We start from the raw sequence: 13,584 nt of genomic DNA, 5'->3' as shown, positions 1-13,584 counted from the left end.
CAGTAAATTTTATCATTTTCCCATATATTTGCCAGCCTTATTTTCAATATTTCTGTAGGTATTTACAAACAAATTGCAATCAATTTTGGACAAAGAAGTACTTGTAAGTTTCCACTTGTTTTATAGTTTCATTAAATTCGCTCTCCCAAACAATCTTCGAAAAATTCCACCTTGGGGAAAAACTCTGATACTTTCTGGATCAAAGACAAAAATACACAGTTGGGCAAAAATAGTGGAGAGTTTGGGGCCTACTTTAGCAACCCGGAAATACGTTCCGGGAGTCCAGTCTTTATTACCTCTCTGTGCATTTTGGTAACATTTGGCCACTGTTCTTACACTTCCAAACAGAACCGTTAAATTGGTCCGTGGCTCCACAGCAGCAGCCACAGTAAGCACAAATGAGCCTGTCCTGGGGCAATACCCGCCGCACTGGGCACTGGACCCGCAAGCTTCCCTTTGCCCAACTCACTTTCTGCCCATTTGCTACCGTATTGATTGCAAAAGACTATACACTACCCGGAGGGCCATCTTCATTTTTATGGTGCTGTTTGGACCTGAATTACTGAGCTGGAAGCGCTGGTTCATGGTCATGTCCTCACTGGCCAGCAGCTGGCTGAGAGGGATCTTGAGGTTCCCCAGAGAACACTGATGCTGTTCATCTTTGACCTGCAAAACACACACAGCAAGAACATCAGTGCTGAAAACCGAGGTTCAGAGATTCCAGAAGATGCAGAAAGGGGCCACAAAATGAACTATCAAAACAACCTGTCAAATAAAAATGCCGCACATAGTTCAGCAGGATTTATTTAAGCAGGATTTCCACACATGATACAGTAGCATGAGATTTCCTTAGCAAGAGCGGTAACGTTATAACAAATGTCTCTGTCACATGTCACAACAAGGTCCTAACCAACAGTAACCTGTTAAGCTTCTGCTGGTGACATTTCCAAGAATCCTTTTAAGCCTCCTCTGCCAAAAATCTGCATAGTTGTTTTGAAGGTCACAATACCCGTTTAACTGCTGGATAATTTCTTTCTCCTGAATATTAACTTCCAGTATGATTTTTGTAATAAGAACTATTGTGTTAGACTGCTATTCATCACAGCTTAATAACATTGAGTAAGAACTTGGAGGTAGGTCTGATGCAGTGGCCTAGCAGCTAAAGTTCTAGCCTTGAACACGTTGCTTCTAATCCCGGCAGCTTGGCTTCCCATCCAGCTTCCTGCTTGTGGCCTGGGAAAGCAGTCCAGGACGGCCCAAAGCCTTGGGGACCCTGCACCTGTGTGGAAGACCCGGAAAAAGTTCCTGGCTCCTGGCTTCAGATCAGCATCGCATTGGCCGTTGCGCTCACTTGGGGAGTGAATCATCAGATGGAAGATCTTCCTCTCTGTCTCTCCTCCTCTCTGTATATCTGACTTTCCAATAAATAAATAAATAAATCTTAAAAAAAAAAAAAGGAAAAGTTACAAATTAGGGGCCAGTGTTCCACACACAGATGAAGTCACTGCTTGGGCCACCTGCACCCACAGCGTGCCTGATCAGAATCCTACCAATAGCTGGCTGCTGCTGTGTCCCTTGGGAGACAGCAATGACAGCTCAGGTCCTTGGCACGCTGCCCTCCCTGAGGGAGACCCTGGTTGAATACTCGGCCCCCCACCTTTTTTTTTTTTTTGGAAAAAGATTTATTTATTTTATTGGAAAGGTAGATAGACAGAGAAGAGGAGAGACAGAGAGGAAGATCTTCCATCCGATGATTTAATCCCCAACCGGCCGCAATGGTTGGAGCTGAGCCAGTCCAAAGCCAGGAGCCAGGAGTTCTTTCAGGTCTCCCACGTGGGTGCAGGGTCCCATGGCCTTGGGCCGTCCTCAACTGCTTTTCTAGACCACAAGCAGGGAGCTGGATGGGAAGTGGTCCTGCTGGGATTAGAACCCAGCGCCTATATGGAATCCTGGTGCGTTCAAGGCAAGGACTTTAGCCACTACGCTATGGTGCTGGGCCTGAATTCTGGGCTCTTGACTTTGGCCTGGAGTAGCCCTGTCTGCTGTGGACATTTTGTGAACGAACTGATCAATGGAAAAATCTCTCTATGTCTCTGTCTTTCAAAAAAAAAAAAAAATTAAGCTCTTCTCTCCAAAACACTAAAAAACATTGCTGGGGGCATTTAAAAAATATTGAAATAAATGGATACGCTGTTTCCACAGACTGGAAGATTTAACATTGCTAAGATCTTAATTCTACTCCCTTAAAACTGTAGTTTCCATGAAATTCTTACCGAATCCTAACAGTTTTGTTGTAGAAATGGGCAATCTGATACTAAAATTCCTACGGAAATGGAGACTTAAGATAGCTGAAATTATTTTTTAAAAATAAAGTTTGAAGGGTTATTAAATTTTAGGATTTATTTATAAAGCACCAGTAATAAAGACAGACATAAAGAACAATGAAACAGAAGGCTCCCTTTAAATAGACCCTCACATATGGCCAACTGGATTTCTAAGGAGATGCCAACCTCATTAAGTAGGACAAAGAATAATTTTTCTTTTTCTTGTTTTTCAAAGAATAATTTTTCAACAGAAAATGTTGAACAACTAACTGTATAGCTAGCCATATTTTTAAAGGATGTTCTATGACCCTCTTCTTATACTGCAAATAAATATTAACTCAACATGGATCACAGATCTAAACGTAATATAGAATCAAAATTTCCAGAAAAAAGAGATGAGAAATCTTGGAAGCCGTAAGTTTTCCGAATATCACCGAAACGGAATGCAGAATAGGGACTACAAAGCAAAAAAAAAAAAAAAAAGTTAAATTGAAACTTCATCAAATTTTAAAACTCATGAAAATACTACTAAGAAATGTAAAACCAAGCCACAGATTGGGAGAAAGTACCAGAAAAACATGGAAAAAGGAATCTGCTTCAAGAAAATATTAAGTGCTTATAGTTCAGTTTGAAAACAATCTCACTAAAATTGGACAAAGAAACTGAACAGCTATTTCACCACGGAAGACAGACGACAAACACAAAACGACGACCAACGTCAACAGTGATGACAGCGGAGTTACTGTGAGATGCTGACAGCAGCTTCTCCTTATCCACAGGACAAACACTCTTTTATAAAACACACACATTCACTTATTTATTTGAAAGGCAGAGACAGAGAGAATGAGAGTAAGAGTGAGGGAGAAAGACAAAGAAAAAAAAAAAAGAAAGAACTTTTCATTGTCTAGTTTGCCACAACAGATACAATCCAAGAACACCAGTGGATGTATGGACATAAAGGCTAAAATTTAATCCATAAGTTAGGCATAGTTAGCAATTAATAATAAGTAAAATAGAACTATAGCAATATATTGCTTAATAATAGTTATCTGAGGATGGTTTCGTCTTTCTTCTTATAATATAGAGGTATTTAAACTGCAGATGTGACACCATGAACCATGACATCCTTGGAGCAGGGGGACTGCCATGCCGTCTAGTAGCAACAGTGTTGGGGGGATGTGGTCAATGTGCAACTCTCACATACTGCCATGGAGTGCAGGTGGCATGGTCATGCTGGCAAACCATTTGGCAGTTTTCAAGAAGTTGACCATGCCAAATATGGGCCAGGTTCTGTTCAGAAACCAAGAACGCCAACCTGTTTTCCCTGATGGGTGGCAGGCACCCAAGTATTCTGGTCATCTTCCATGGTCTTCCCAGGCACATTGGCAGGGACCAGGAGAGGAAGCGGAGTGCCAGTACTCAAACTGTCATGCCAATATGGAATGGTGCCATCTTAAGTGATGGCCTAACTTGTTGTGCCTCAACACAGCCTCAAAAATTCAATCTTACATGTGCCAGAATCCCATATGGGTGTTAGTTCATATCCTGGCTGCTCCACTTCCCATCCAGCTCCCTGCTTGTGGCCTGTGGCCATGGGGAGACCTGGAAAAAGCTCTTGGCTCCTGGCTTCGGATTGGCTCAGCTCTGGCCATTGCAGCCATTTGGGTAGTAGACCAGGAGATGGAAGATCTTTCTCCCTGTCTTTCCTTTCTTAAATCTGCCTTTTCAAGGAATATGTAAATATATTAATTAATTAACTAAAAAAGAATTCAATATTGTATTGACAGGTGAAGGGTATACAAGGCAATATACTCAGTCCATGAAATACTATTCAGCACATACATATACATACAAGTTAAGGACAGGTACCACTTGGGAAACTGTACCAGAGCATGTGGGTTTCAGACCTACTCCATTCCTAAGTCCATTTTCTTGCTAATGTGCACTCCAGGTGGTAGCAAATGATGGCTCCAGTGTGGGACCCTGTGGCACACCAAGAAGACCTGCGCTGAGCTCCTGGCTCCTGCTTCCAGCCTGGCCTGTCCCTGGCTGCTGTGGGCATGTGGGGAGTGAATCAGTGGAAGGCAGATTTCTATCTTGTCTCTCTTTCAAATTAATAAAAGAAAATAAAGGATAAACCATGAATGTTTACAACAGAGGTGAACTTCAGCATGATTACTAAAAACGTGTACAGACAAAAAAAGCATATGGATTGTGATTCTACTTACTGAAGATGATGTGATTCTATTTATATAAATTCTAGAAAAGAGAACAATAGTGTGGAGAGCAGGGGAGGGGTGGGCTCCAGAGAGGGCATAGCTTCAGGGAAGGGGACAGCATCGTCCTCACGTGGAGTGCGGGACTGGGGCAACCCAGCAGTGGGGTACACAGATCACAACCCAGCAAACTGCCTACTTGAACTAATCATAAAGCATGCAAATAAAAATACCTCGATTTCAAGGTCCTGGCGCTTGGGATTGTGAATGAAAAAAGTGAAATTTTCCTCCCACACAGGTTCGTTGGTTTTGTATCGAATCTGGAAAATACATGCCAATGTCAGTTTTCTGGTATTTTCTGTGGAAAGGACTACCCACGGTGTGCTCACTGCTATAACGCGCCTGGAGGATTAGGAAGAGCTTAAGTAAATTCCAAGTCACTCAACACCTATTTACCGAGCATATACTCTGATAAACGTCATGGACACAGTTCAAGGTATGGTGATAGTTTCAAGTGTTTAGGCAGCAGTTGGAGGAAGGGCGGATTCCTGTGCTTATGGAACTGCATCATGAAAGAAAGAAAAAGTGGCCAGAATATCAGGAAATTGTTAGGAAATTCCATCCCGTGTGCCTACTCACAAAGACGTCACCTGAACTCAGTCCTCCCAGTGTACAATGGTGCTGCATGCAGGCCCTTGCTTCGTAAACTGTCAGTAATTGTGAGTGAATAATGGTTTAGAATTCACTAACTTCTGAATTGTTTCATTTTTCTATTAGGAAAGTCCATCCGATTACAGTAATATCAATGCTGTTTCTTTTTTTCTTTTTAAATGGTAATCGCAATCAAGATGGTTTAAATGATCAAATGATACATCTCATATAAAAACTAAATGGGAATAGAAGCCAATCAGTTACATTTTTTTGTTGTTTTACTCATTAGCCACTGTTTCCTGAATACTGGTAGTGTTAGCATACACTCTATTCTCAGCATAACCTGCAAGGTCCATCCAAATTATTTTATCTCACAGAGGAGAACATAAGTTGGGCAGCCTTGAGCGAATTCCTTTTCTTTTTCCTTTTTCTTTCTTCCTTTCTTTATTTTTGTTTTTTCTAAAAATGTTTATCTTTTCTGATATGGTTGCATAGGCTCAGGATTTCCCCTTCCACACTTCAAACTCCCCCTCCCCCTGCCATTTTCTGCTATAGTATTACAATAGTACAATAGTATAATAGTATATTTTATATATATACACAGTCCTTCAGCAACAGTCACAGGTTGATTATTTGGTTCATTCTTGCATCTACTTGTATTTGTTGAGAAATTTTTTTTTTTCCAAATTAAAATTTTTATACAGTACTCTAAAGAAATCTAAGACTTTATTCCTGGCATCTACGGATAAAATCATACAAAAGCATATTCATTTTATCTTTTGATTAATTATTCTTATTGATTGTTACTAGTTTAAACAGCTGGTTGTTTTCCAAATGGCTGATTTAAAGAGAATTTTAAAAAGATATGGAAGCAATGGTCTCAATGCCTACTTCATCACACAGCCACTCGGCACCCCTGCCCCAAGACTGGCAGTGGCACGGTCATCGGAAACGCACCGGCGCTGGCACCTTACCTTACTCTCTTGAGCCCTGTGTCCCACTGACATTTGGACGAGAGGATTTGGGTTGCTGTTTATTTTCTTCCCTGACTATCAAAAGAAAAAAAAGTAAAGGCAAAATAAATAAACACATTTTGAAGTGGGTTTTCACTAAAACTGAAATGACTGGCTTAAATTAATAGTTATTTCTATTGATTTCTGATATTTCACATACAGAGGATATCTGAATATAATTTAAACATAAAATAATTGCTAAGCACATCCCAAGCCATAATTTTCTCTGACACAAAGTAAACTTCATTTGCACACAATTTTTCAATGTTAAAGCATTTTATTTTTAAAGCAAGCCATGTTGGGAAAAAATCAATCCTTTAAATATCTTTAATATGAGCTACAGTTCTTAAAGCTTATTTTATTGATTAGAATAACAAAAACATATACAATGCAATGAATGGAAAACAAAAAATATGAGAAAAGAATGGATAATTCAGAAGACTTCTGTGATTGGAATGCTAAAAATAACACAAAGTGTCCCACACATGGTTTTATTATCCTTTGTACAAGCATGTGTAACTATCGCATTTCAAATCTTGCTTACCAACTGCTAAATAATTCTGACTGGAAGAATAAACATCAGTTTAGAAGTTCGCTAAATTAAACAAATATAAATACAATGAAAAAACTTCAGGAATCAAAGTAAGAAGCATATCTTAGCACACAGCTGATAGAAAACACACTAAACATAACAGAAACGTGACATGAGGTTTATTTATAACTTAGCCCCACAAGAAGATGCAGTTAAAATATCTGTTAGTGCACATCAATCAGAAGGTCATAATTTTTTTTTTTAGTTAAGTCATTTTAGTCAGTTTTCAACACTGCAGCGATGACAGAAATAGGTATCCAAGTGGTATGACTATTTAAAAGGAAATATGACTAGCCCAAACCTACTGCGATAATCTAGTCTCTGGTTCATCTTTCTGATGTGAATGAATTCTGCAAAACGAAATAGACACTGTTAAAGGAGATCCAAGGCTGTAGACTACTGTGGCAGAGAAAACTAATTTTCTCCCCTAGATCAAGTCACTTCTTGCTTGCTACTGCAATCCCTAGGTTTAGCTCAGCTTAAGTCCTCTGTAAATGATCCGGTCTCCAAACTTCTGCAGGTGGTCACAGTCAGGCACCTGTGTTCTAGCTTGGGAGGGGGCGTGTCTCCCTCCTCGCTCCCCATCCCTGAGATGGGCCACGTGCCCACGAGCAAGGCAGAGCCATGGGCCAGAATTCTGTTACATTAGAGCAAAACAAGCTTCTGTCTTGTTTAAGATGTTTTTAGTTTTAAGTCTCTGATACAAAGGTTGAACTCACTTGTTAGATAAAATAGATACTTCATCTGCAAAAGACACCATCCATCCCTAAGGAGTTCCTGCAGCACTTTCGAAATACGTTCTTTAGCTTCTAATATCATTGAAAACAGCACAAAAATTACATCTGTTTTGGGGCAGTCGTCTGCAGTAAGACAGCTGTTGCTGACTGCACCAATCTATTTTGCGTACTGTTCCTTTTGGGTATGCATGCACCATGATAAAAATCTAAGCTTATTCAAATACAAAAATTCTTCTAGTAAGTATCAGATAAAAACTACCAAAAACTTAATTTGGCATTTTATAATCTTTCTTAATGGTGCTTGTTAAAATGGATGACGTGTTAGATTCCATAAAATGAAGTTAATCACCACGTTTTCTACGGGTAGACTGTCTTTAAAATGTTATCAGCACAAGTTGAAGGGTATAGACCATAATAAAAATTAAAGAAATATGAGCTTTTAAGTCAGATCATCCTGATTTTTAACCTCAGTTTGTTTGGTTTTTTTTGCCACGTGACTATGGAGACAACATGTTTTTTCTATCTGTACATCTGCTGCATAAAACAGGCATGGGAGCATTTGTAGAATCTTGTTGCCAGGCTTCCATGGCGAGCGCTCACATAATAACAGACCAATCACAATGCAGAAATTATCCTAACTACATCAAATACTCTTACATTCAGTATTTTATTTAGTATGGTGAATGATCCAATGAAGAAGGTAACACTTCCATCATAAAAAGAAAGACTGCTAATTAAATATCTTGCTGTAAGTTGTGCTGCTGAATCCAATCAGAGCTTGAACTCCTCCTTGTTAACCAATGAGTTGTGTTGGCCAATGACCTTCGCTCAGCCAAGAACTGGAGAGGAAAGGTTGCACACACAATTCCTTTCAGGGCTCCAGCAGACACAGGCAAATAAAAACTAGGATTCCTTACTAAAGCACATCTTATTTTTCTTAGTATAGAATGTAGTAAAAAAATTAATAAATATTACACTAAGAAGATTTTGCCAGTTTCCTTCACTTGAAAATTATTTTCCTAGCTGATACTTGTTAAAAATCATTCCTTTTTCTTTGGGATAGAATTCTTAAATAGTTTCATTTAAAATTATCTCCCCTTCTTCAAAATGTTTAAGCCTAAAATATTCAAAGAACTTAGAGAAAGAAAAGTAAAACTTGGTAAGCCATTAAAAAAAAAAAAACTTGAAGCAATTTAATCAGAGAATGCATGCTAATGTCATCTTTTGGGGAGTGGAGCTTAGTTTTCAATATACCTCATTGAATGAAATTTAAAAGCTTCTTGAATGATCTATCACCCAAACCCAGCAGCACCAAAAACCATGAGGTTGTTGACTCAGCGATGATCCTAATACAACATATTGGAAGAGGTGATTTTTAAATGCATATTTACAGTTCACAAAACACATCTTTCAATCAGAATTTTAAAACAATCATGATTTTATATCAGTTTCTATGTCACCATTTTCATAATTTCAGACCGAATTAAATGCAGATATTTAAGTCACCTTAAAGATTGCTGCCTAAGGGCAACAGGTTAAAAAAAAAACGATCATATCGGCATTGTATCAAATTTACCTTCGAAGATGACTTAAATCCTCCTAACTACTAATTATTGGATTACAGAAGTAGGATTTCTCCTCCAGTTAACAAAATAAACTTACGAGAGTTAAAATATCATCTCTTTCAATATGTTTTTAAAAATGTTGAGATCTTAACGGAAACTGTTAGTTTACCTTTAAAGCTTTCTGAACTGTAGACTTCTTCAAGACATCGGGATCTAATTCTAATGGGTTACTCTTTCAAAGTTAGAAGAAAATGAATATACCAAGGGTTAATAAAACATGCCATGAGGAGGTTATGTAAGGTTAATGATATGAAAATTCATGGGAATAACAAAAAGTCTTAAACAAAAACCACTAAGAATTACACAAACAACCATACAAGCCATCTATTAAATTCTTATTCTCCAACATGTTTTTCTTAGAAGGAGCCTTTAATCTAAATATATCTCCTTAACCTGTGTAATTCATGTCCTTCTACTCGGTCTACCTCCTTGTTCCTTGGAATTTGAAAAAATATGAGTGTGAATTCTACTGTTTACTATCTTCTACCTGAATAAATTCCTTAAAATAGCAACCATATCCAAACGTCTTATCTAAATCATGAACTAGTAGGCCATAGTTTCCCAAATTGCTCTCAAGCCAAGTCATACCTTACTTATTCTCTTAGTGTAATGCCACAGTAGACACAGGGCCGACTTCTCTATTTTGTCCCCATCCTTTAACTGGCTAGGTCATCTCACGTCTTTTCTGCTTTTAAATAAAGTTCGATTATTATGGGTTTTACGTCCTATTTAAATATATATTGTTCCCAGTTCATTACTTTCTTACCCTCAGTAGGGCAAGACTGAATTGTTTTACAAGCTTCTTCTAAGACTAACATTTAAGATGATATCATTTGACAATTTGAACCCGATTTTTAATTTAAAAAAAATTAACCAGCAGGTATTACAAGGAAGAAAGAGGGATGGGTAGCTTGTCTGACTTCCTTGACTGGCAGACTTGGCCAGATGAGCAGACGGAATATCTGCCAGGCAGGAATTCATCCAATACTACAGCCTGACTGTCCATTCAGCTTTAGGGCTCTCAGTAGACCTGAGTCCGTAGCATCTGTGGCTGCACACAGCCTGGACATGGGTAGGCGATGCTAACACAGAGAGATCCTGGAAACTGGCGCCCTAAAGCATGAGGACACTCCTCAGAGATCATCAGAAGCTTTCCTGAAGCTCCCTTTTGGATCCATAACGGCCTGCACTAAATATAGCTATTATTCTAACATGCAGAAATTAAAGTAAAAATAAGGAGACAGGCTGTGGAAGGGGTGAGAGGGTGTAAGAGGAGCTGTGTGAGGTTATGGAAGGGTATGCAGGCCTGTGAGTGAGACAGCCTCGATCATTCAAGTGCTCCTGGCAGATACCCTGTGGTGAGGCCTTCAGAAGTTATGAATCATGCACCCTTGGGCTACGCACAATAAACTAAAACAGCGAGAGCCACCTGCATACCTTTGAGAACCAAAGTAACTGGCACAAAGCTTTATCACTGCCTATCAGGGTCTTCACTTTGGTAGCTATTATATAACTTAGCAATATTACATTTAAAGAAGGCACTACTGTAAACACCACTCACCTCAGATATAGATAGACAGATAGAAAGGTAGATAGATAGATCATTTGATCAATAGAGGATGAGATAGATGGATGGATGGATGGATGGATGGATGGATGGATGGATGGATGGATGGATGGATGGATGGGGGATGAGTGGTTCAGGAACATAACCTGTGAGTCACATGGCTGAGTTCCAAGCCCAGCTCTGTTATCTATGGCCTAGGGTCTGAATATCTGTCATTTATGTCCTCTGAATTGCCTTGGCTTTCTTATATGCAAATGATAATTATGTTCTTTGGATTAGAGGATTAGATTGGATGTACATGAAGAGCCCTCAGGGCCCTCCTGTTTATTGCAAAGTGATCGACAAATGTGGGGCCTCAGGTAAGCTTAACACCCTGAAGCTGGTCAGCAGGAATCAGAGAACATCCTTACTGTTCAAGACCGAAATCCGAGCCCAGGATTTTATCAAAGGAAGGTCACAATTCTAAGAGTCAATGTTACAAAGAAGTCATTTTCAGCACAAAGGACATTTCCATAGATTTGTGTTTTCAGATGGGGATTATTGGTGGCAATGCACTCATAAAACTGAAAACTAAAGCTGCTTTTTATAGGGCTGTTTGAAGGCAGTATCCAAACCCTCTTGTAGTAATAGTGATGGACTCAACCAATTGGGGAAGACTGGCAAAACACAAAGAAAACAAATGGATGAGAAACACTTTAAATTTATTTTATGAAACTTTTCATGTGGTGTATATATTTTAATCAGTTACAGTATATAGTTTTTATAATGCACAGGCAAAGTTAATTTTGACAGCCTAGTAATATTACAGGTTAAATATTACAGAGCAGTTTTTAAAACCCTTATAGGGGACAAGGGTTTAGCTTGGCCATTACGAGGCTGGTTAAGAGACCTGCGTCCCACATTGGAGTACCTGGGTTTCATATTTAGCTTCAGACTCCAACTTTCTGCTACTGCAGACCCCACAAGGCAGTGGTGATGGCTCAAAGTAATTATTAGGTTTCAGCTCCCCTTGTGAAAGACCTAAATTCAGCCTCATACTGGCTTAGGACTACTGGCATTAAGGAAGTAAACCAGTGTAAAGCATGATTATTTACTTGAAAGGCAAGGTTGGAGGAAGGGAAGAGAAAAAGAGAAGAGAGAGAGATCCTACATGGGCAAAATTTACACAGTAGTGCAATCTTATCTTTTATATATTCGTAATGAACTTCTCCACTAAGACATACCAGAAGCAGAAATCAATTTTCTTAAAAAGTGATAGAAAAAGTAGAATAATGGGCTACTGGGCTCCTTTTGACTTTTAAAAAGATCTTAAAACAGCTGTGAGCTGACACGGCTCCCCTAAGGCTTCACAATCCTGATTTTCTTCATGTATAAAAGGGGACAAAATACTTATTCTTCAAGTACTGTCCCCAGCCCCTTGTAGCTCTCCCTTTTGAAAAAGAATAAACTGACAGTGTTTGTAGAAACCTTTTGGAAACTCTAGAGAAATTTAGAGCCCTGCCTGTGTTAGCAGATTCAAAGCACAGAGTTTAAGAATCTCATTAATCATTGAATTAAATCTGATGAGTGATTTTTCTGGATTCATGACTAAACTACCAAGGGCTTTGTCTGACCCCAAAGCGAGTTTGAAAGGTTATCTACTACTAACAGCCTCAAGAAGTGTACCAGGAATGAAAGCCCCAGATAGAAAGGCTTGGGCAAAGAGATGTGAGGAAACCCAAAGAAGCCAATGCTTAATTACCACACCAAGAAAATATTTAGAAGAAACTGAATCATAAATGCAATATAGCTTTCTTCCCCTTAGGAGCTCTCATTCAACCATGTAGGAGAGGGCATATTTTCATGAAAAACACAGGAATTTCCATCTTCCTATGACCACGCCCCTGGGAAACTGACAGTAGACTGCAAAGAGTACATTTAAAGAAAGCTGAGCCTCTGACACTTTTATGTTTGATCAGGAGGAGAAAGTAGATTGATGCAAAGCTTGTGAAAGAAATATTTACATCTCACGTTGAGATGAACCACAAGAAAATACATTTTAATCATTATGGATGCATTTCTTCCACAAAAGATTTTGTAAAATAGGTTTAATGGGCCAGTAGCAATTTAGGAACCTAAGGCAACTTGCTAGGTAAGTTTATCTCATTATCAGATGTACTTATCAAAATTACAGCAGTGATACATCTTACAAAAAAAAAAAACCAAAACCAAACAAAAAATAAATACATGGTAACTGGAATCATGCAAGAAATTAAAACAGCATGCCACAGCATTCCACCACGGAGCAGGTTGCATTAGAAGTGCCGCACTCCAGCAACCTCCATTAGAAAAAAAAGGAAAAAGAACACTGGAGACTCACAAATAGTGCTCTATAGACTGAGGTAGTATTTTCACAAAACACTAGTCCCGAAGCTCGCCTCTCCTTTAAGTAGCCACACCCAAAGCTTCCCTCGTAGACACTCTTAGGAAAGTGGAGACAGGAGGAGAAAGCAAAGAACGGTGGATTGTGGTCAATGCGTGCGCCAGCAGCACAAATCAACAGGATTGCAAAGGCAGAGGCAAAGATTCTGGCCAAGCACCCCAGAACCACTGAGCAAACGCTCCCACGTCAACCCCAACGGGACAGCGGCTTCGCAAAGATTCTTTGCCTCTGGTGGCCATAAGCATACTTCATGCACTGTGCCCCCTTCAATACACATTCGCTTTTTTTTTTTTAAATTGTTTATATGACATTATTCAAATTTCAATACAACATGATAAAATGCATAGCTCTAAAGAGAGGCCTAACTCTTTCCTGCCAATTCATTGACACTAGTCTCTTAGATTGTGAAATGTACAACAGATTCATTTTGATCAGGT

The 13,584-nt window shown here is 39.1% G+C and overlaps 1 protein-coding gene across 3 annotated transcripts in view; it reads right to left on the bottom strand.

Moving 5' to 3' along the window:
• ESYT2 (extended synaptotagmin 2) overlaps positions 1-13,584 on the bottom strand; it is a 90,131-nt gene that overhangs the window by 10,670 nt on the left and 65,877 nt on the right. For 2 of the 3 annotated variants that reach the window (XM_040984359.1, XM_040984357.1), the window contains exons 14-16: positions 6,166-6,240; positions 4,774-4,860; positions 517-666 (exon numbers count right to left, since the gene is read on the bottom strand). In XM_040984359.1, the coding sequence (XP_040840293.1) occupies positions 517-666; positions 4,774-4,860; positions 6,166-6,240 (312 nt within the window). Of the gene's footprint in view, positions 1-516; positions 667-4,773; positions 4,861-6,165; positions 6,241-9,267; positions 9,331-13,584 lie in introns of all 3 variants that reach the window. The other variant, XM_040984356.1, reaches the window with a different exon arrangement.

Source organism: Ochotona curzoniae, unplaced genomic scaffold, assembly GCF_017591425.1.
Source record: "Ochotona curzoniae isolate NIBS_2020 unplaced genomic scaffold, NIBS_Ocur_1.0 contig_4105, whole genome shotgun sequence".
Classification (NCBI taxonomy): Eukaryota; Metazoa; Chordata; class Mammalia; order Lagomorpha; family Ochotonidae; genus Ochotona; species Ochotona curzoniae.
Note: the sequence above shows the minus strand (reverse complement) of the source record. Positions and strands in the feature narration are given on the sequence as shown.